We start from the raw sequence: 22,258 nt of genomic DNA on the forward strand, positions 1-22,258 counted from the left end.
AGTAAGCTAATCTACTTACTTTGAAGCCTCGTACCTCTTTCTAATAACAAAATACACAAGTTAGTAAACTTCAATGAAAATAATAAAGAACAATTAAATAATTAAACTGAAATCAAATTAAACAAAGTTTTGACTAGTTTTGGACCAAACCCTCAGAAATTATCAAACCTTGCACGTCTAGGGCGAAGGCAACTTCGAACTTGGCTAAATAATTCTAAATCTTGTGAATGCGGAATATTGTATTTGTAAAAAGGTAGTTTAGAAAGAGAGAGAGAGTAAGAATTAAGTAATTCTTGAGAGAGAATTGATGGTAATTGATGAATAAAAACGGAGGTTTAAGACCCTATATATAAGGAAATAGTAAGGAAAATCATAGAATTTGATAAGGAATAAAACTGCACGCTGTCGCCAGGAATTCACTCTGTCGCGAGGCGACAAGGTCTGTCGTTTGTCAACAACCTGGTTTAAGCGCGTTTTTCCACGCGGAATCCGATCTTTAATCAACTTGATCTACGAAATCCGTACAGAAGATAAAAAAACGTATTTTAAAGATAATAATAATAATAATAATAATAATATTAAAATAATAATATTTTATTCCAAATAAAAGTCCATTTTAAAATAAATAATTATTAAATCTAATAATATTAGAATTAAAAAGAACCTTCTAGAAACTTCTAGAAAATTATAATTAATCCTAATAATTTTAGGAATAATAATTAACATTGGGCCCTCCTCTAGATCATTGGGCCGTATGTAAATAATTAACCGGGCCCAGTTTAGTATTTTGACCATAACTTCCTCAATATTCATCGGCATTGGGCTTATAATATATCGTTGGAAAGATCTCTTCGAGCCCCATCCAACTACACTATTATTGGAACTTAATTATGGACCAAACTAAACTGGTGACATTACCTCGCCACGGCTGTATTTCGCCACTAGACAACTCCTCTCTATGTTGAGATATCGCCAAAGAATCATTCTGTGTATTTAACATATAGTTATTTTTATTCCAATGCTTCGGTGCTTTACTTTAATGAACCATTATATCGATGCCTTGTTATGAGCCAATATTTAGGCGCTTTAAGCTAAGTGAGACGATCTCTCATCAAATCGATCACTTAATGCAACTGCCATCAAGCTGACTAAATCATGTCAATTTTGCTTAAAGGGGCTAACTGGCGTACCAAGGAACCCAAACTGCTAAAATAGGCCAACAAAGTCATAATGTGGGGCCCAACATCTTGTCGCCGCTCCAGCGCTAGCCAGAGACAACTGTCGCCAGCAATCGCGTCTGTCGCCTCGCGACAATCCTGTCGTTTGGCAACAGAATCGGGGTTTTAAAACCCGTCTTCTTCTTCTTTCTCATTTTGCTGCTCTGCTTGTTCGTTTTCACAAAAAACTTCAAATCGCTCGTTCTCACTCATTTCTCAACCAAATTCGCTCAAACTTGTTGCAAATCGAAGCTTAATTCATCTATTTTCCCGATCTATGTAAGTTTTGCTCAAACTCTACTCGGTTTTTGATGAATTGCACGTTCTTGTTCGCGAATTTTCGAAAAATTCAAAAATGTTCTTGCTTAATTTGCTTTGTTTGTTGAATTTTATGCCTTGAATTTTTTTAATTATGCTTGTATATTGACTTGGGAGTATTTTGAGACTTGTTTGACTCAATTTGGTGAAGAAATGGGCAATTCACCATTGTTGGACCTCTTGAGGTCTTGAAGACCAATGTGACTCGTTCTTCGCATTTTTACTGCTTTTGCTTGTACAATTTGTCACCATATTCATCATATGTTTGCAAGAAATTGTTTGTTTGCTTGAAAAATGCTTACATGCTTAGTTGAATTTTTGCTCAGTTTTAGTACTACGTTCTCTGTTTTGCGAATATAGTATCATGCGGCCTAGGCAAACCTTAGATACTGTAGAGCCTTAAAATTAATTACTTTTATATACTTTAGCATGGCTAAACGACGTGGTTCTGGCTCTCGATCGAGGGACTCGCGCAGAGAGGACGAGCCTACTAGCGAGGGCGAGGATGTGCCTTCTACCTCAAGGTTGGGTCTCATGCCAGACTGGGACGAGCGCACCTTGTTCCATGCACCAGTTCACCACCTGTCGGAGCGAGTCCGACGTGGTAATGCGAGTCGGGACAGATGAGTTCCCGATGCATTCGTCGCTGCACACTGGCTGCAGCTTTTGAGGATGATGCCACCACCCGAGAGCAGCGGGTGTGCATCTTTGTGTTGATCTTGCTGTCAGGGACGTTTTCCCCTGATCGAGGTAGTAGAGTACTTCTTTACTACTTGTCCGCCGTTCACGACCTTCAATTGGTCGGGACATATGACTGGGCTAGCATGGCCTATGCGGACTTTCTATTGGGCCTGCGGCGTTCTTGTCGTCACAGGGCCTTGTCTGGAGAGGTGGCCCTTTCCAGCTTTTGGAGGGTCGTAGAGGTATGTCTCTTTTCTTTTTGAGATTTAACTCTAGGTTAGAAGCATAATCTTTACTGACTTTTGCCTTTCATATAGATCTGGTTCTACGAGTATTTCCCCTCACTTGCACCTGCGAGGCCTTCTCCTCGCGTGCTCCCCATTGCTGCTAGTTGGAGAGGCCGCAGAGGTCCACCGGAGGTGCTACGCCTTCGAGAGATGATCCTCTCGGTAGGTTTCTATAACTACTACTTTTCTCTTTTATCGCCTTTTGGTATTGGTTCCTTACATAGTGATTTTGTAGGAGCCCAGCTCGGTCTATCGACCCTGGGCTGCTTTTCCTATTCCTGCGCTGGCGCGCGCAGTATACTGCTGAGCGTCGTTATTTTCTGGGGACGTACGACACGGTGGTCTACCTAGGGGAGAGGGTAGCCATTCAGCACTCCTCAGACGTCTTTGTAGTTCCTGCTTCTCCACCTCGGCATATGTTTCATGATGCCTTGCAGCGGGATCGAGCCAGTGGATCTTCTCGGGGTACTCCTTGGAGATCCTACGTTCTCCTCGAGCAGAGTTACGAGGAGGACCTGCTACCGTTGCTAGCGCCGGCTCCTGTCCTTTTAGAGGAGGCAGCGGTATGCTTTTATTTATTTGATTCGTCTTTCTTTAGGTAGCCCCCAAGTATTTTCCTAATCTTTTATTCTTACCAGGCCGGTCCTAGGGTGTTCATTCCCCCGAGGATGTCCATACGCTACCAGGGCATGTACGGGCCGATCGAGGAGCTCATTCCACCAGCCCCAGAGGGGGAGCAGTTTGTGGAGCGTTCTATTCCTCGTCACCAGACTCGAGTGAGTAACTTCACTTATCTTGTCTTTATATTCGGTCTATAGTTGTTACTGACTTCGTTACTTTGGCAGTTTTCTCGCAAGGTGGTGACAGCTATGGCTAGGTGCATAGACGCCTTTCGCAGCCAGCTCGTGAGGTTACGAAACCGTGCTACCTATCGTAGCAACGACGCTGAGGAGGTATTATTCCTTACATTTAGCATCTTTATCTTGCCTTTTACTTGCATTTGCTAACTTTGATTTACTTTTGCAGGGACAGCCTATTCCTTCTCCACGCACTCGGTCGAGACCTGAACCTAGGAGAGAGACTACTAGGTCTGACTCGAGGCGTCGTCGGACTACTTCAGGTGGTCGGGGTGGTCGTTCTGAGGCCACCGCTGTAGAGGACTCAGCATCATCTCCTGAGGATGCTTCGACCGGGCCGACCAGCCGAGGTGGGATGGGTGGTAGGACGTACGAGGTTGGCTCGTCGTCGCAGCAGTCTTTGCATCCCCAGACTCTTTCCGTCGGGTACCAAGGTAAGGTTAGATGGCCTGGCCCTGAGTTGCAGTTTGCGCCGCCTGGTGGTTCGGGGGATGGTGATGGACATACTCCACGGAGTAGGACTTTCTTCGACACTTTTGGTGTCCCTCACCATTTGCGACCTCCTGCACCATAGTTGTACCTGTATTTTATTTATTTTGACTTTGTAGGACTTTGTCTATTTTTATTTACATGACTCATGTATTAGACACTTTGTATATATGCACTTATTATGTATTAAACATTTTATCTCTTATTTTATTTTTTATTGTGCGTGTGAGTGTGTGAGAAAGTGTAATTTTTGCGTAAAAATTTCCGTCATTTTTAATATTAGTGGAGGGTACCGACTCTCTCCCCCAAAAAAGAAAAATGAAAAATGAAGGAACAAAAGTATAATTACTAAGAATAAGCCTAAAATTAATTAAGCTTAATAAAATAATAATAATAATAATAATAATAATAAGGGTAAAAAAGTGTATGGATAAAAAAGGAAAATAATAAGGATAAGTCAAGTCAAAGTTGAATTCGAGCAAGTAAAACACGGTTTTCAACGTGTAACAGCTGTCGCTGCTGAAAAAATACTGGCGCCACGTAATTAAACTTGTCGCCACACGACAGAGTCTGTCGCCACGCGACAGCTTTTGTCGCCACACGACAGGCTTGTCGCTTGGCGACAAAGTTAATTTTCCTAATTCTTACAGGAGTTGAATTCTGCCGTGAAAAAAGCTTATAAATAGCCCCCAGAACCTACGTTTTCTGCACAATTTAACCAGTTTATTAATTAAGTAAATTAACTAGTAATCATGCCTTTAGCTAAAAGAATTTTTTGTGGATATATGAATGAGTGGTGTCATCTTTTAACTTCCAAAGAGAAAAAAGAATTAGACTTTTTCCATATGGGGGGTATGTATGGTGTAAAGGGGGTTAGTCTTGGGATATTAATACTCACTGTTTTAGATTTTTCCATGATGAAATGTGCCCTTTACCGGAAGAATTTGGAGCCATTATAGGCTTTTATTCCACGGATCTTGCGGTAATGCCTAGAGTAAGTGAATATTATTACAAAGATTTCGAGCGTTTCTTTGATCTAAGGGGTAAGGACTTAAAAAATATAGTGCATGGCAATGTAGTTGATTTGAAAGAATTGGCACGTTATTATTTTGACAAACCTAACTCTGGATTTTTTCATGTCTATAAAAGAAGAGCGTTCCTCTTTTGCATGTTTAGCCAACTTCTTTTAATTAGTGGTAAAGATAATGAAGGCCAAGCAATAATCATATCTGTTTTAGAACAAGTTGAATCGGGGAGAAACCCAATGCCACTAATTGTTGGAGAGACCATGTTGTGGCTAGATGCATTGAGAAAGAATCCAAAAGCACCTTTTCGAGGTTCTCCAATTTTATTACAGGTATAAAATAATACTATTCTTAATTACAAGGAATTAAAAATATTTTTACACTGCAATGGTAATCAAATGTATGTTTACAGATATGACTCATGGAGAGGCTAAAATTTATTAATCCTCCTGATGATATCGAAAGATACACTCCCAATTGCGTGGTTAGGCGGAAGAAACGATTTTTGAGGATAGGTCGCCGTGAGTGGAGCAAGGTGTTTGCTGCTGGTGATTTTACTCTGAACTGGGTCATTTCTTGGTGGAAGATTGAGAAGATGGTTGGTTGTAATAGCCAAGCATACTGCCGTCTCCCGATCATATCAAAGTTGACTTTTTATTTCCCTTGTAGAGTTAAGAGACAATATGGTCTTGCACAAACCATCCCTACAGGAGATCTCCGCCGTCCTTATGAATTTCCTGTGTCGCAAGAAGTTGAGCGTTTTGACAAATATTGGAGTGGTAGGCCCTTATGGGAGGTGATTACCCACAGGGTTCCACCTAGTTTGTCAAACAGTGTAAAGCAGTGGCTTGATGGAAAACTTCAGAAATCCCAAGTCAAGGTTGAGAAGACCGATGTGAAGAATCATCTGGGTGACAAAAAAGTCCCTGCTAAAGAACGCCTAGGGGAAAGAAGTGAATTCAAAACTCCTATTATGCCAAGAAAGAAAAGTTCTAAGAAAGACAAAGGAAAAAGAAAAGTTGATTCTACGGAAAAGAAGGCTTGGGTGGAGAAGAAACACGGGGTCTTAGCGGAAGGGAAAACTATCTATACTAAAATAGAGTGTAGATATTCTAATGGATGTCTCCTAGCAAAGGTTATGGATGAAGAGGAAGAAAATGCGGACAAAAATTGGAAAAGAATTAAGAAGGAGAAGAAAGATTAGAGCATTGTTTTTCCTTTGATTTATTAGACAATGTTAATTTGTTTTAGTTAATTTTTAAGCTTTTATTTCATCAATAATGTAATTTCTTTATTAATTAATAAAATTTCAGCTTTTATTAAATTAACTTTTCATTTAAAGCAATGAAAACAATTACACTATTTATTTTTCGGAGAATTTATTCGAGTACGGAAGTCGAACAAATTTCCAGAATATACAAAATTTGCCCAGACACTTGCAGAAACTTGGCGCTGTTACCCAAATGGTTGTCGCTGACGAATTACCTCTGTCGCCTGGCGACAAGGCTGTCATCTGGCGACAGAGTCCTTTTTCTGGCGCCAGTCTTGCAATTTTGCAGACATGTTTTTTTAATTCTGGGATGCAAAATTTTGAAAAAATAAAGTGGCCGCACCCTGTCGGGGTTGCCTACGTATCCTTTGTTTAAGGAATCAGGCCAAACGTAGCTCTCTTGAGTGTTTTACTCAAGTAATTATGGGTAGTATTTCTTAAGTTGGTCAAGATTTGTCATGTTTGAAAATTTGTTACCATCCATGTCAGTTAACTTAGCCACGCCTCCTGACAGGATTGTTTTGACAATGTATGGTCCGGACCAATTAGGCCTAAATTTGCCTCTTGGGTCCAAAACATTTTTTCTTAATGCTTTTAATACCAAGTCCCCAACCTTGATATTTCTAGTCTTGACCTTCTTATTGAAATGTCTAGCCATGCGGGTTTGATAGCATTGGGTATGATGTAGAGCCTCTAGCACTACAAGAAAAACACCTTTCCGTGGCGATTATTTCGTAGTGATTTTAGATTCGCTACGATATGTAACTGATGTTTGGGAAACAATAAAGGATATCGTATCACATAATAATCGCCACATTAACCCCAATAAAATCAGTACAAAAAAACCAAATTTCAATAGTCCCACTTTATTCTCTAGTTATTACTCAGAATGGATATTGTATCAATTGACAATCGCTACATTAAACCCAAGAATCGACACTAAAAATCTTATAAGAGATTTTTTTTCCTTTAAAAATTTCACCAAATTTTTTTTGGTTTCCCGGACTTTACCACAGAACTCCCGCCCACTAAAAATTATTTTTGCGTGAAAATTTATTTGGGTTTTTTTAGTATTAGGTTTTACTAAGTTTGATTCACATTTCACCAGTTAAGCAAAACTAAACCTCTATTCCTTTTAAAAACCCCCAATTCTTCTACATGCAATCTAATTCTCGATCAATTTACCTCTTGGATCTTCAAATTCGAGAAGCGATTAAGGTAAAAGATTGAATTTGATACTTGAATTATCAACTTTTTTATTATTTTAATTCGTGAATTCATGATATAAGATAATTGCATGCTGCTACCTCAATTCTTCTCTCTGTAAATTGATTTTCGATCAATTCATTGCTTGAATGTATAATTTTGGTAAGAATTCAAGTAATTAATTTTCCCTTAATTTTTCAGAGTATAGAAATTTGATATTTTTACAGAATTAACCATAAAAGAAATACGCTAATCACACAAATTTGCAACTAGTCTTAAAATTGAAACTACTTACATTTGTCACATTGAAATTTAAGAACTTTGTATATTAAAGTTTATGATATTTCATGATTTTTTTTATATTTGATTACAAATAGAAGTTTGTAGTGGTTGTTATTAAGTAGATTTATGCGGTTCATTCCACTAATGGACTATACATGTTCTTGATTTTCAATTGTCAGATTCTTTTGGCTTAATTGTTGGAAGCTCTAAAGTTTATCGTTGCGGCAAATTTTTTTTTTGTAAGTTGCGCTTAACTCTAAAGTTCAATTAATTATATGTTGTTGTTTTGTATGAAGTTATTGAAAATTTTGTAAGTGTTGATTATATTTCATTACTTTGTTTGGTAGTGGTTGTTATTTGTTTAATTTGCTTTATGTTATATGGTTCATATTATAAAACTTAATAGCTTGCTAGTAGACAATGAAAATTTTTTAAACTGTAGAAGATTTAAGCTTTCAAATTATGTGAAAGAACATTCATATCAGTAGTTAACCTTCTCAAGGTGTATATGACTAATTCAATTATATAACTATAATCAAGACAAGAGCTAAGAAATAATAATAGTAGTTGATACGAAGTAAAAAAAAAAAAAAAAAAAAGCTTTGCTCATTGTGTTAAACTTTTAACGGCATATAATTTTTGGTAATTTGATTACTTAAAATAAATTAAGATGTAAGTGGGGTAGTTATAGTATTAAGATTTTGTAAAAGAAAAATAGTGAGGCTAATATTTTAATACAAAGTAATAAATATGGTAAGAAAGAAAAAATAAGAAAAGTAGTAGTGGGTTTGGGTGGGAACTATGAGAGGAGAGATTGAAATGTAACTTTTTGCCCAAAAAAATCAAAGTGTAATGCTTTAAAAAAAAAAAACAGGCGCATCTTCTTAGTGTAGCACATTAAAAAACACGGAGGGAGTACATTTTTAGGATATAATTCTTCAATTCTAGCGAGTGCAAGTACTACTTACAACTTAATATAACAAAGATATTAGAGGAAGCAACTTTTATCTTCTTTTTTTGTATTTGTTTGATTCTTAAATGCCTTTTCTCTTATATGATTGACTCATATATGACTTTAAATAATAAAATGATCATGTTCTATGGAATAATTGGTTGTGTTAAAGATATGCACATAAGGTGTTGGTTAGAATTTTATATATGCTGATTATGACTACATAATATACATATGAAATTTTAATTTTAATAATTCTCATAGAATCACATTATATTTTTCAATAACAGTGATTTATTATGGATAATCGCAAGCGTAAAAGCTGGGCTGATTATGACATTGGAAGTGTGGAATATAAAGATGGCTTAACTAAATTTGTAAAACTAGCATTTGAAAGTGCTTGTGATGTTACAATTGCGTGTCCTTGTAGCAAATGCGTACGTTACCATAGGCATAGTGAAGAAGAAGTTTACGATCATTTAGTAATAAATGGACCCATGCGTGATTTTGAGAAATGGTACACTAATAATGAATTAGGTTCAACATCTACATTATTAGGGGATGGCCAAGTTTTACAGGAAAAAAATGTTGCTGCTGATCTTACACATATGTTAGGAGATGCCTTTGGATTTCATGATGAAATTGTCAATGATGCTTCTAATTTAGATGGTCAAGTTGATTCAGATATAGATAATCAACAAACCAATGATGAGCATATGAATAGCAATGTTGATATGTTCAACAAGTTATTACAAGATGCTACTATGCAATTATACCCTGGGTGTAGTGACTACTCTAGGTTGTCCTTTATTTTACATCTTTATCATATCAAAACTTCATTTGGATGGTCTGACAATTCATTTAATGAAATATTGAAACTTTTAAAAAGGGCTCTGCCAGAAGGGGAAAAATTGCCTGAATCTCTATATGAGACTAGGAAAATTGTTGATGAGATCAGTCTTAGTTGTGAGAAAATTGATGCATGCCCAAATGATTGTATGCTTTTTTGGAAAGATAAGGCTACGGATGATACATGTAGTGTATGTGGGGAATCACGATGGAAACCTTTTGTTGAAAGTTCTAGTAAGGCTTCATCTAGATCGAAAACAAAGAAAGGAAAAAAAATTCCGATTAAGGTTTTAAGATATTTTCCTTTAACACCAAGGCTCCAAAGATTATACATGTCATCTAAAACTGCCGAAGAAATGATATGGCATGACAAAGATCGCAAAAAAGAAGAGGGTGTTTTAAGGCATCCTGCTGATAGTGGAGCTTGGAAGAAGTTTGACTCTATATATCCTGAGTACTCATCAGAACCTCGAAATGTCAGATTAGGATTGGCAACTGATGGTTTTAATCCATTTGGTGAAAAGAGAAGCACTCATAGTACATGGCCAGTAATTTTAATGGCATATAACTTGCCACCATGGTTGTGCATGAAGAAGCCATTTCTTATGCTTTCACTCCTAATACCTGGCCCTAAAGCTCCAGGGAATAATATTGACATTTACTTGCAGCCTCTTATAGATGAGTTAAAAATGCTATGGGAGGTAGGGGTGCCCACATATGATGCTTATAACACGGAAACTTTTCAAATGCATGCTTCCCTTCTTTGGACGATTAATGATTTTCCTGCTTATGGCAACTTATCTGGTTGGTGTGTATATGGTAAAAATGCGTGTCCTTGTTGTAATGAGCATACGTGGTCTAAGAGATACAAAAATAGTGGAAAGTGTTGTTATTTAGGCACTCAAATGCATCTTGATTTAGATCATAAGTATCGAGATGATGAAAAATCTTTTGACAATACCAAAGAACATAGACAAGCTCCTAGTCCACCATCTGGATATGATGTGCTAGAACAATTAAAGAATGTTTCTTTTACCCTTGGAAAAACTCATGCAGGCCAAATTGATGGCGTGAAAGAAAAAACATGGAAAAAATTAAGCATTTTCTTTGAACTTCCTTATTTGAAGGATGTCCAATTGCGTCATAATCTTGATGTGATGCACATAGAGAAAAATGTGTGTGACAATATAATTAATACTCTTTTGAATGTTCCAAAAAAATCAAAGGACAACTTGAAAGCTCGCCGTACTTTAAAAGAGATTGGAGTAAGAAAACATTTGTGGCCTGTTGAACGTAGTAAGGGAAAATATTATTTGCCTCCTGCTCCTTATAACTTAAGTAATTCGGCAAAAGATCGTTTCTGTGAGGTTTTGGAGAATTTTAAATTTCCAGATGGTTATGCATCAAACATTTCCCGATGTGTAATGAAGCGAAAGTTAAGTGGCCTTAAAAGCCATGATTGCCATGTGTTGATGCAATTATTTCTTCCTCTTGCTATGCGAGAAAGTGTAACTGAAAAAGTGGCCTCGGTGTTGATTGAGCTGTGTGACTTTTTCCGAGCATTATGCTCAAAAACACTCATTGTGCAAGAATTAACCGATCTTAAGTCAAAGGTCGTTATAACACTTTGTAATATGGAGAAAATATTTCCCCCAACATTCTTTACAATAATGGTGCATTTAGCTGATGAGGCTATAATTGCCGGTCCAGTCCATTATCGTTGGATGTATCCTATTGAGAGGTAATGCATTTTATCCTTCTATTGTTATTAGTTTTCAATATATTTTTTTAATTTATGTTTTATTTTTACAATCTTTTATCTAAATTTTCTTTTAAATTATATGTAGATACTTATCAACTCTTAGTTCATATGTGAGAAATAAAGCATGTCCTGAAGGTTCAATTGCAAGTGGGTATCTTCTACAAGAATGCTTAACATACTGCTCAAGATACATGGCTGATGTTGATGGAAGAGTAAACCGTTCAACTAGATCTAATGCTTTAGCTAGTGATGAACCTACTGAAATTTCTGATCTTTTTGCTTCAACTGGGCAACCTTATGGAAAAATTGAAGGATTTATGATGGATGAAAGACAAGAGGTTCAGGCACATAGATATGTGCTTTTTAATTCTGATTGCAAGGAAATTGAAGCTTTAAGAGAGTATGAGCCCCTGTTACTCAACCATATTTTTACTTTTCATTCATTAACTTCAAATTTATTGACTTTTTAGAATTATTCAGTGAGCACATAGCCTTTTTGAAGAGAATTCATCGACGAAGTCGCCCAACACAACTTCAGTTAGATCGTATGCATAATGAACAATTTAGTGACTGGTTGAAAAATTTTGTAAGTGTTGATTATTTTTTTTAATAAATAGATTAGCTAGATCACCTAATAAGCATGGTTTAATGATTTTATTTTTTAATTTATTTATTAGGTGAATGATCCTTGGGTGTGATATCTTTAATCAATATGTTTTTATCTTAATATTTCAATTGTCTTTAAGAGCATTTTCAGATCTAGATGGCAAAAAGAAGACGTTTGAACAAGATCAGAGTATCTGTGGAGAATCCTTCCACTTCAACAGAAATGGCTGAAACTCAACATACAGATATGGACGCATCGCATACTGTCCAACAAATAATGTCTAGAGAAGAAACAACCATAGAAAATGAGATGGATCCATCAATGCAAGATGATCAGGATAGTGAAGAAAATTCTGGTATGCATTTGATCTAGTAATTGCCTTTTACCACATTTCCAGTAAAAAACATGAAACAAAGAAAAGTATTAATTTGGTGGACGATAATGTGTGATTGTGAAGGAGTATTATAGACTTGTATCTAAGTAATTGACTTAAACTAGTTGTTCAATAAAAAATAAAATAAGCTTTTTTGCCATTTTTTATTTATTGTCTACTATTATGTACTTGTGAATTTTTTTATCCAGTGACTCGTAGAGGTCCAACTATTCTTGCTGACATCTGGAACCAATCCCCGGAAGAAAAGTGGGTTGTCAAATTCAATCGTTATGGACAACCTATTGGTGAAGAAAGTACTCTTTTATCTAGTTTTATAGGCACCATAGGGAGAAATCCAGAGCTAGCACCACAAGGACATCCTGATTGGAGACTGGTTCCAAAGGAATACAAAGATAAGTGCATGGATGAGATAAGGGTAATATTTAGAATTACCTTATTCATTTCTCTTATCTTCTTCTCTTTTTTTTTTTGGTGCAATATTAAATTTTGCTTAATATTGTTATTTTGTTAATTTACAGGCACGCTTTACGTTTCCACGTATTGGGGAACCTTTCATTCTAAAGACTATAGGAGAAAGAGTGAAAGATTTTAGAGGAGAATTAAAGGCGGAGTATTATGAGCCAAACAAGCATAATAGGAACCTACTAGTAGAAAACAAGCCTGGTCGTGTACCTATCGAGCAATGGCTGAAATTAATTACATATTGGGAACAAGATAAGACTAAGGTATGCTTTTCCTATTTAACTTTATGTCCCTTTAGTGTTGGTTTGGAGTAATTTTTTTATTTTTATCTTATTTTGTTGTGATATTGGGAAATATTGTACTGGTTGTTTGTTGGATATATAAAATGCAGGACTGCTATCAGGTTTAATAAATTTAGTTTACCCATTTTATGTGGAGATGCTGTCAAAATTTTTGAAAAATCATTCTGCATGTTAATTAGTTTAAAACATAGTCCACTATGTTATATTATGCTATTTTTTAAGGCTATATTATTGTTACTTGTGAGCTATATAGTAAACTTTACTAATATTCTTACTTGTGAATATGTGTTTTTGATATTCATTAGAGGCGTGCAACTATGAATAAGAACAACCAATTGAAACAAAAAATGCCTCATTGTTCTGGAAGGAAGAGTTTTGCTCGCAGAAGAGCAGAAAAGGTTTTATAATGAGTTTTTTTAATTTCTTTTTAATTTTGCTTTTACTTAGAAAATTATCTCATTATAGAATTTTGTTACTGATTTCAGACTATTAATGGTGTGGAGCCTTCTCGAGCACAAATTTATATTGATACTCATAAGGATAGAAAGACAAAGGATAAAAAAAAGATAGATGAAGAATCAGCTAAAGCTGTTGTAAGTGAACCATTCAAAACACTCCTACTTACAATATTTTTTTTACATACTATTGCAAAACTGTAAAAGATTCAATAATGTAGGAGTTGATGAAAGAAAAACTAGCTGAAATTCCTGGTGGTGTTGAACAATCTGAAGGAAGAATTGCATGGTCGGGTGATATATACGATCAAGTTATTAATAAGCCAGAAAAGTATGGCAAACTGCGTGGAGTTGGTTTTGGAGTTAGTTCGTCTATTATAAGAGATAACTCATCAGCTAGCCAATTACGTTTGATTTCTTCAAATAGTTGTGACAATGTGCAATTTGAGAATTTAATTGAGGCGAGAATTAAGGTGATACAAGAAAAACATCAAAAAGAATTGAAAGAAATGCATGAGAAGGCAAAGGAAGACATGAAACAGATGCATGAGAGACAAGAATATTTAGAGGATAATCTCTCTAAGTTAGTTGAATTTCTAACAAATACTCTGCCAAAAAAACCATCATCTCAAGAGGGAGCCAATGTAGATGAATTGGTAAGTTATTTAATCTATCTTAATAATCAAAGCTACTTTGTTGGATTGCTTGCCTTTGACCTTGATTAATAATTAGTGTTAGAGTTGTACCTTTCATGTTTCAAGTTGTCTCTAAATATTGATAAAAGTAAGTTATCTATTTAAAGATGTTTGAAAATTTGACAAATCACAATGGCTTGATGATATAGGATGATGACGATTTTACCGGCTAGTCATGACAACTTGATCGGCAAATGCTTTTGTTGGCATCAGGTAACAAATATTTTATAATAAGTTAAAGTGCATATTCCATCTCTCTAAAGTTGTATCAATAAACTTATTTTTGCCTCTTTTATATGCAGATGATTATAAATTGGATATGATGAAGTTTGGCTCTCTTTAGGGAATTTTTACATTATCTACACTATTATATACTAAGTAGTTGTTACATTTTTCTTGTTAGTGTATTTGTTTTCATCTACTGACTGGAATTATTTTTTTCTTTGCACTATTTGAAGTGATATTTGTTAATACTTTGGAATCATGATCTATAATATTTATTTTAATGTAATAATAATTTTGAGTGTGGAAACTTATAATATGAATTTTAATATGAATTTTTTGACTTCTATAATATTGATTACAAATACTTGTTACAGATAGCAGTTCCGCTTTCTCAGTCCGAGAAGACTAATAATGTCAATCCTTCACACTATAATAAGTACTATTAGTATCGATTCTAGTCGCTACAATAAAAACTAAATAGTGTCGATTGCTTTTGACACTATAATTAAGCACTAGTGTTGATTGTAAGTGCCACCAAAATTACCAAATGTATCGATTCATTCGCCACAATAGATACAAATAGTAACAATTGTATTCGCTACGATAAGTTTCAACGGTGGTGTTTGTATTCACTACGGTAACTAACAAATAATGTCGATTACAAACGCAACCATAAAGCAATAGCCTCGATTACAATCGCTATCATATGTGATCTCAGTTGAGGTATGATTAGGCTTTTACAACGATTATAATCGCTACAGTATTCATCACGCTTGGATCTAGTTTTTCGTATCGAATATAAGGATCAACCCCAACGAATGCAAAAAGCGCTACCAAAGGCTAAGGCAACGGGGTATCTTGTATCGAATAGTCTTTTGTTGGGGAAAGTTTTTGTGGCATAAACAATCGATACTAAAAGTTATTATAATCGCCACGGAAAGGTGTTTTTCTTGTAGTGTAGTCGTTTTTAATCGAGTAGAATTAGCTCTTCATACCGTGCTCTAGTCCATTCGACTTCATCAAGTTTACTTTCTAACGCAATGCGTAGAGAAGGTATTTCTAACTCTACAGGTTGTACGGCATCCATTCCATATACTAGGTTGAATGGCGTATTTCCTGTTGATGTTCGGATTGACGTGCGATAGCCCCACAGTGCGAAGTGAAGTTTGTCAGGCCAATCCTTATAATTTTCAATCATTTTTTCGATAATCGTCTTTAAATTTTTATTAGCGGCCTCAATTGCTCCATTTGCTTGAGGTCTATAAGGGGAAGAATGATGATGTTGAATACCATACTTTTGTAGCAATTCTTCACATTCGGCTTGAAAGTGAGTTCATTGTCACTTATCATTTCATGTGGGACTCCGTGTCGACAAATTATATTTCTTTCGATAAAGAGTGCTACATCACTACTAAAATTCGGCTAAATTGCGACCGTTTTTTTACGACCGTCCGAAAAACGGTCGCAAAATTCATATTTTGCGACCGTTTTTTATGCGGTCGCAATATTACGACTGCTTTGACAACGGTCGCAAATTTGCGACCATTTTATGACCGTTTTTAGCCTTTTAGACGGTCGCTAGGATGTTTGAACAATTAAAAATAATTCCAAATTAAAATAAATCGTTTGCGACCGTCAAAGACGGTCGTAAAATGTCATAATCTGCGACCGTCAAAGAGACGGTCGTAAATGTCAAAATCTGCGACCGTCTCTGACGGTCGTAAACGTCATAATCTGCGACCGTCAAAGAGACGGTCGTAAATAATCATAATCTGCGACCGGCAAAGACGGTCGTAAAAGATCCTTTTTTTTAATTAAAAAAATACGGTATAAAAGCATACCTTATTCACAAACCCTAATCTACTTCAAACTCCCACACGCCGCTCACCCCTCCTCTTTCTTTTCTCTCTCCTGCTCTTTCTTTCTTACTTCTCTTTCTCACGCTCCTCTATCTCTTTCTTCTCTTTCTCCATTTTTGTTCACTCTCACGCCCCTCCATCTTCATTCTCTTTTTCTTCTTCATTTTTTTCAGAGTTGTAGTTTTGTTGTACGTATTTTCTTTGACAAACAAATTATGGTATTCGGATTTCTTCAACAAACGAGTTATGGTTTTTCATGGTCAAATTCGACCTTAAAAATTTCAGATCTGGAGTTTTCTTGGTCGAATTTGACCATATAAACCTAAAGAGGAAGATATATTATGAAAGGTATGTTTATTTTTCTGAAAATTTTGTTTATTTTCGAATTTTTTGGTTGAAATTCGTTTTTCGTTCGAGTTTCCATGTTTGTTTGATTTTGTTATCGATTTTTAATTGCATTTCTAATCGAATTCCTTTGATTTTTGTTTTATTTCGAGTTTTTCATAATTTTGTTCGAATTTGTTCTATATTTGTTCGAATTTCATAGATTTTTTGTTTGATTTTTTTGTCGAATTTTTTGTTCGAATTGTGGGTTTAATTGTTGTGGGTTTAATTTTTTTTTTGGGTATAATTTTTGGGCGATTTTTTTACTTAATTTTTTTTCGTTTTTTGGTTTAATTTTTGTGCATTTTTGGGCGATTTTTTTTATTTAATTTTTGTTCGATTTTTTTTTATATAATTTTTGTGCATTTTATTTGTTCGAATTTGTTCTTTGTTTGTTCGAATTTCATAGATTGTTTGATGATGTTTTATTTCATTTTTGTTTTGTTCAAAATTATGTAGGTGATTTTTTTTTTCTTTTTCTGTTTTTCTGGGTTAAAGTTGGGTAGGTGGTGGTGGGTATTGGTGGTTGAAGGTGGGCGAAGGTGATGTGGGTAGAGGGTGGCGGAGGCGGGTAGTGGTTGTTTAAGAAGGGTAGTGGTGGTGCGTGGTTTAGGTGGGTTCTGGTTTGGGTACGGTGGATCTGGGTTAAGGGTGGGTGGGTGGGTCTTTTTCTTTTTTTTTGTTTTTTTTAATACTTTTAGCGACGGCTTATGGCGGTCGCTAAATTCAATATTTGCGACCGTTTCATAAGGCGGTCGCAATTTTTAATATTTGCGACCGTTTTTTTAACGGTCGTTGAAAATAGGTAAAACGACCGTTAAAAATCTGCGACCGTCAAACGGTCGTAATATTATTTTTTTGCGACCATCATAATAACGACCGCCATGTTGCGACCGTTGACGGTCGCAATTATGTATTGCGACCGTTGACGGTCGCAATTATGTATTGCGACCGTTTTCACTACTTTTTGCGACCGTTTGCGCCGGTTGCAATTTGGCCAATTTTTAGTAGTGCATGTTTGGCGGTGAGTTTAGCATATGATTGTGCTTCTACCCACTTTGTGAAGTAATCTATTGCGACTAGGATGTATTCATGACCTCCTGTTCCGGGAGGTGTAATTTTTCCAATTATGTCTATTCCCCATGTAGAGAAAGGCCATGGTGAAGTGTATGTGTAGAGGAGAGATGGTGGAATATGTTGCAAATTTGCATAAATTTGGCATTTAGAGCATCTTTTTACATATTTATGACAATCCCTATTCATGGTAGTCCAATAATACCCTTCTCGCATTATCTTTTGAACTAGCATTTTGCCATTAACATGTGTTCCACATATCCCTTCGTGGACTACTCTCATAGCTCTTTGAGCGTCTTTTTTGCCTACACATAATAAAGCTCGACCTTTAGGTACCCTTTTGTGTAATTCATCTCCTATGAGTACAAACTGGGAAGCTAAAAGCCTTAGTGCTCTTTTTGCTCTTTTGTCGGCATGAGGAGGATATTCTCCTTTGGTGACATTATTCAGTATGTCTGTAAACCATGGTTCTTCTTCATGTTCCTCCTCTTGAATCACTTCATCGTCTTCTATAGCTTGAATGTATGCTGGTTTATGCCTTTTTTCTATGGTCAAAGGCATTTGCTCAATTTCCTTAGGAATCCTAACCATTGAGGCTAGTCTTGCCAAGGCATCGACAAATTGGTTTTCCTCTCTAGGTAGATAAGTATATTCCACCTTTTCCAACTGATCAGTGAGGGTTTCTAAATATGTTTGGTAGGGAGCTAAGCTTTCACTCCTAACCTTCCATCTTTTCGAGATTTGATTAATAATCAATGAAGAATCTCCAATTATCCGGAGTTTCTTTACTCCTAAGGCTAAAGCAGTTTCGAGGCCCACCACGCATGCTTCATATTCGGCTGCGTTGTTGGTAACGTCGAAATCTAACTTAATGGATATAGGAACATGTTCCTCTTTAGGTGATACTAGTAAGACTCCTACGCCGCATCCCTTTTGGTTTGAGGCTCCATCAAAATATAAAGTCCATGTATCATCCTTTGTCATCATTAAACTTTCATCTGGAAATTCGTTTTCTTCCTATGGTGTCGAATCTTCTATTGGGAAATCTGCCAGAAAATCCGATACCACTGATCCTTTGATTGCCTTTTGAGGCATGAATCTTATATCAAATTGGGCCAAGTTTACTATCCACCTTGAGATACGCCCGTTAAGTGTAGATCTTTCGAATAGATATTTGAGAGGATCCATTCGTGATACTACGTAAACGGTATGTACAAGCATGTAATGTCTTAATTTAGTTGTGGCCCATACCAATGCGAGGCACAACTTCTCTAGTGGTGTATAGCGTGTCTCGTACTCGAGCATTTTCTTACTTAGGTAGTAAATAGCATTTTCTTTATTTTCTACCTCTTGCGCAAGCATGGCTCCCATTGTTTCTTCTATGACGGTTAAGTATAACCTTAGGGGTATTCCAGGGAGTGTTGGAGCTAATACAGGAGGATTCGAGAGATAGGCTTTGATCTTTTCAAAGGCTTTTTGACACTCGTCGTCCCATATAATTGGTACATTCTTCTTAAGCTTCTTGAATATTGGTTCACATATTTTGGTTAACTTGGATATGAACCTAATTATGTATTGCAACCGGCCAATAAATCCCCGAATTTGCTTTTCGGTTTTGGGCGGTGTCATGGACATGATTGCCTTGATTTTGGTGGGGTCTATTTCTATTCCTCTAGAGCTTATGACGTATCCCAAGAGCTTTCCCGAGGTTACTCCGAAAGCACATTTAGAAGGGTTTAACCTCATGTTATATTTTCTTAGCCTTTCAAAGAACTTTTTTAAGGCTATTGGGTGTCCTGGGCGGTCATTGGATTTTACGATCATATCATATACATAAACCTCCACTTCTTTATGCATCATATCATGGAGTAGGGCAGTCGCTGCTCGTTGGTAAGTGGCACCCGCGTTTTTCAACCTGAATGGCATTGCCGTGTAGCAGTAAGTGCCCCAAGGTGTTATGAATGTTGTGTTTTCCATGTCCTCTTCAGCCATAAGGATTTGATTGTATCCCGCGTACCCATCCATAAATGAGAGAAGCGCACAATTTGCTGTATTATCTACCAAAATATCGATGTGTGGTAAAGGGAAGTCGTCCTTTGGACTTGCCTTATTTAGATCTCGATAGTCGACACACTTTCGAACTCTACCATCTTTTTTCGGAACTGGGACAACATTGGCGACCCATTCGGGGTATTTAGATACCCTAATAAAACCTGCGGTTATTTGTTTTTGTACTTCTTCTTTTATTATAAGAGCTACGTCGGGTTTCATTCGACGTAACTTTTGTTTTACAGGTTTCATTGTGTTGAGCTATCTCTCTATTAATGCTTGGCATATCTTCGTATGACCAAGCGAATACATCAATAAATTCTTTGAGTAAATTAATTAAATTGGTTCTTTCATCTTTACTTAGTGTTAGTCCGATTTTAACTTCTCTTTTAATGGTTGGATCTTTTGAGATGTCAACCGTTTCTGTATCCTCAATTATTGGCGTTTTATTTTCAAGTGTTCCAATTGCTTTAATTATTTCTTTGTCATTTTCATCATTAGTTAAGCAATGCTCGTCATCTTTAGATAAAGAAAAGAAAGAGGAATAAGGGGAAGAAGACATATTATTGAGATCTGAAATCATTACATCGAATAGAGAAATGTCCGTTGGGACTTGATTGCTAACTATTCTAGGAGTAGAAATAGAAGGTGGGGGTGCTACAACTAAGGATTTGGAAGACTCGATAGGGGAAGACTCTGACTCGGACTCTGACTCAGACGATTCTTCGAACATTGGTCCTTGTCCTGTAGTTACTGAAATCTTCCTTCCATTTGTAGTGGTCATCTTCACTGTTTTGCGCCATCCTTGCTCTTGATCTTCTATTGGAGTGATGAATTTCGAGGGATCAAAGTTTTCACTTTGAAGGACTGTTTGAATGAGCGAAGAGTTGTCTTCTACATATCTTGGCTCATTCTTTTCTCTTCCAAAGAGGAGTCCCATGACGTTAAAGTCAATGCAAGGGGGTGCTTTCTCCTTATAAATTGGAGTTGGGATTTCGTCTAGGAAGTAACAATCCAAAAAGATCTCGAACCCTGGTTGTCTTATGCCATTTACAACGAAAGGTTCAGGAAATTCATGACAAGGATAATCCTCTCCTTCTCTTATAAATTGTCCATTTAGAGTGAGAGGATATTGATCCGTGGGTATTTCCCTCTTTTGTGCACGAGCATTCTTTCGTGCTCTCGACTTTTCCTGGGCCAGCTTAAGATCTTCGCGAGTTGGTTCAAAACCAAGTCCGAAAGTATCCAACTTAGGGAGGCCAGGTAATCCCATATGCTTGGCTATTCCTTTCTTCTTTCCTAGAGTCATTCCAGGAAAGTGTCCTTGTTTTCTTAGAATAACATTAGTTACCATGTTTGAGTGGAGGTCGTAATGAAGAGGGGTCCTTTCATCTTCCTCTATTAAGGAGACCTCTTCGCTAAAGCCCCACAAATTTTCATCATTTTCATCGTGCTCTACATTGATTAGTGGATTTTCCACCGTTTTGGTCCTCATAGATGAAGCATCGATGGTGATTGGAATTCCTCCAACTATGGCTTTCACTTGTTGGTGAAGAGATGAAGGGAAAGCCTTTAGATCATGAAGCCAAGGGCGTCCCAATAGTAAGTTGAAAGATGCTTTAATGTCCACTACTTGGAACGTAGTGGCATGTTCAATTGCACCCGCCGTTATGTTCTTGGTGACTGTTCCTAATGCTTGACAGCGTGAGTTATCATAAGCCCTTATCCCTTGAGTTGATGGGGATAAATCCTCATCTCTTATTCCTAGCATTCTCGCGGTTCTAAGTGGGCAAACATTGATTGCCGAACCGTTATCCACAAGAGTCATAGGAACATTCATCCTCTTACATATTACTGTGAGGTTTAGGGCTTTGTTGTGTTTGTCACCTTCCGGTGGTAAATCCTTATCCGAAAAAGTAACCAAATTGATTGGACTTGGAAGATCACTCGTGAGGAAGTTAGCTAGTCCCTCAGGAGTGGTGTCCGAATCTATGCCTACTTTGGCCAAAGCATCCATGACTGCAACTCTATGCTCTCGGGATGTGGCTAAGAGCTTTCATACGTTCATTTCAACCTTAGTCTTTTTTAGTTGTTTGACAACATCGTTGTCTTCTATGATTGGTATGGGAATTTGCTGGATAGTGGGCATAGGTTGTGTTAAAATGGGAGGTTGCATTCTCCCGGACCTGGTGAGGACATCTATGGGCGAATCTTCCTCATCCCAAATGTCACTTACTGGGTATATTGTTGATAGAGGAGTCTCTTCGATGTCTTTGAGGTAGACATCCTCATCATCACTGTCCCACACTCCATTGATCGTAGCATCTTGTGGGAGTTGAACCAGTTTCTTATCATCAATCAATCGTTGGACCAAATCTTTGAACTTAAAGCAATTCTCTATTGTATGTCCCCCTGATTGATGGTATGAACAATAATATTTGTCCATCCTTTTTAGTGATTCAAATGGTCTCGGTTCGAGAGGTTGAATTTTACCATTCTCGGAGAGCATTTTGAACATATTAGCATATGACGTCCCAATTGGAGTATAACGTTTGTT

The 22,258-nt window shown here is 36.7% G+C and overlaps 2 protein-coding genes across 3 annotated transcripts; both read left to right on the top strand.

Annotated features, from left to right (window-relative positions):
* The first annotated feature begins 5,295 nt into the window (after nucleotides 1–5,295).
* On the top strand, nucleotides 5,296–11,893 carry LOC145619806 (uncharacterized). The gene is made up of 5 exons (XM_081674498.1): nucleotides 5,296–5,472; nucleotides 8,899–11,174; nucleotides 11,281–11,595; nucleotides 11,676–11,781; nucleotides 11,873–11,893. The coding sequence occupies exons 1-5, from the start codon at nucleotides 5,296–5,298 to the stop codon at nucleotides 11,891–11,893; spliced, it is 2,895 nt and encodes a 964-aa protein (XP_081530624.1).
* LOC145620827 (uncharacterized) lies at nucleotides 7,077–14,667 on the top strand. Of its 2 annotated transcripts, none has more exons than XM_081675545.1 (10): nucleotides 7,077–7,362; nucleotides 7,812–7,871; nucleotides 11,942–12,157; nucleotides 12,385–12,611; nucleotides 12,715–12,921; nucleotides 13,266–13,358; nucleotides 13,446–13,553; nucleotides 13,637–14,071; nucleotides 14,260–14,323; nucleotides 14,413–14,667. In XM_081675545.1, the coding sequence occupies exons 3-9, from the start codon at nucleotides 11,959–11,961 to the stop codon at nucleotides 14,281–14,283; spliced, it is 1,293 nt and encodes a 430-aa protein (XP_081531671.1). In that variant the 5' UTR covers nucleotides 7,077–7,362; nucleotides 7,812–7,871; nucleotides 11,942–11,958; the 3' UTR covers nucleotides 14,284–14,323; nucleotides 14,413–14,667. The 2 variants fall into 2 exon arrangements, with proteins under 2 accessions (XP_081531671.1, XP_081531669.1); XM_081675543.1 differs by having other exon boundaries at nucleotides 11,953–12,157.
* The last annotated feature ends 7,591 nt before the right edge of the window (nucleotides 14,668–22,258 follow it).

This window comes from Chenopodium album, chromosome 27 (genome assembly GCF_948465745.1).
Source record: "Chenopodium album chromosome 27, dcCheAlbu1.1, whole genome shotgun sequence".
In the NCBI taxonomy this organism is placed as follows: Eukaryota; Viridiplantae; Streptophyta; class Magnoliopsida; order Caryophyllales; family Amaranthaceae; genus Chenopodium; species Chenopodium album.

What these genes read in the sequence shown, in the direction of transcription:
- LOC145619806 (XM_081674498.1), top strand. Translation starts at nt 5,296, where the DNA reads ATGGAGAGGCTAAAATTTATTAATCCTCCTGATGATATCGAAAGATAC. An exon ending in TGGATGTATCCTATTGAGAG is followed by an intron (nt 11,175 to 11,280) that starts GTAATGCATTTT and finishes AATTATATGTAG; the next exon opens with ATACTTATCAACTCTTAGTT. An exon ending in GAAATTGAAGCTTTAAGAGA is followed by an intron (nt 11,596 to 11,675) that starts GTATGAGCCCCT and finishes AGAATTATTCAG; the next exon opens with TGAGCACATAGCCTTTTTGA.
- LOC145620827 (XM_081675545.1), top strand. Translation starts at nt 11,959, where the DNA reads ATGGCAAAAAGAAGACGTTTGAACAAGATCAGAGTATCTGTGGAGAAT. An exon ending in GGATAGTGAAGAAAATTCTG is followed by an intron (nt 12,158 to 12,384) that starts GTATGCATTTGA and finishes TTTTTTATCCAG; the next exon opens with TGACTCGTAGAGGTCCAACT. An exon ending in GGGAACAAGATAAGACTAAG is followed by an intron (nt 12,922 to 13,265) that starts GTATGCTTTTCC and finishes GATATTCATTAG; the next exon opens with AGGCGTGCAACTATGAATAA.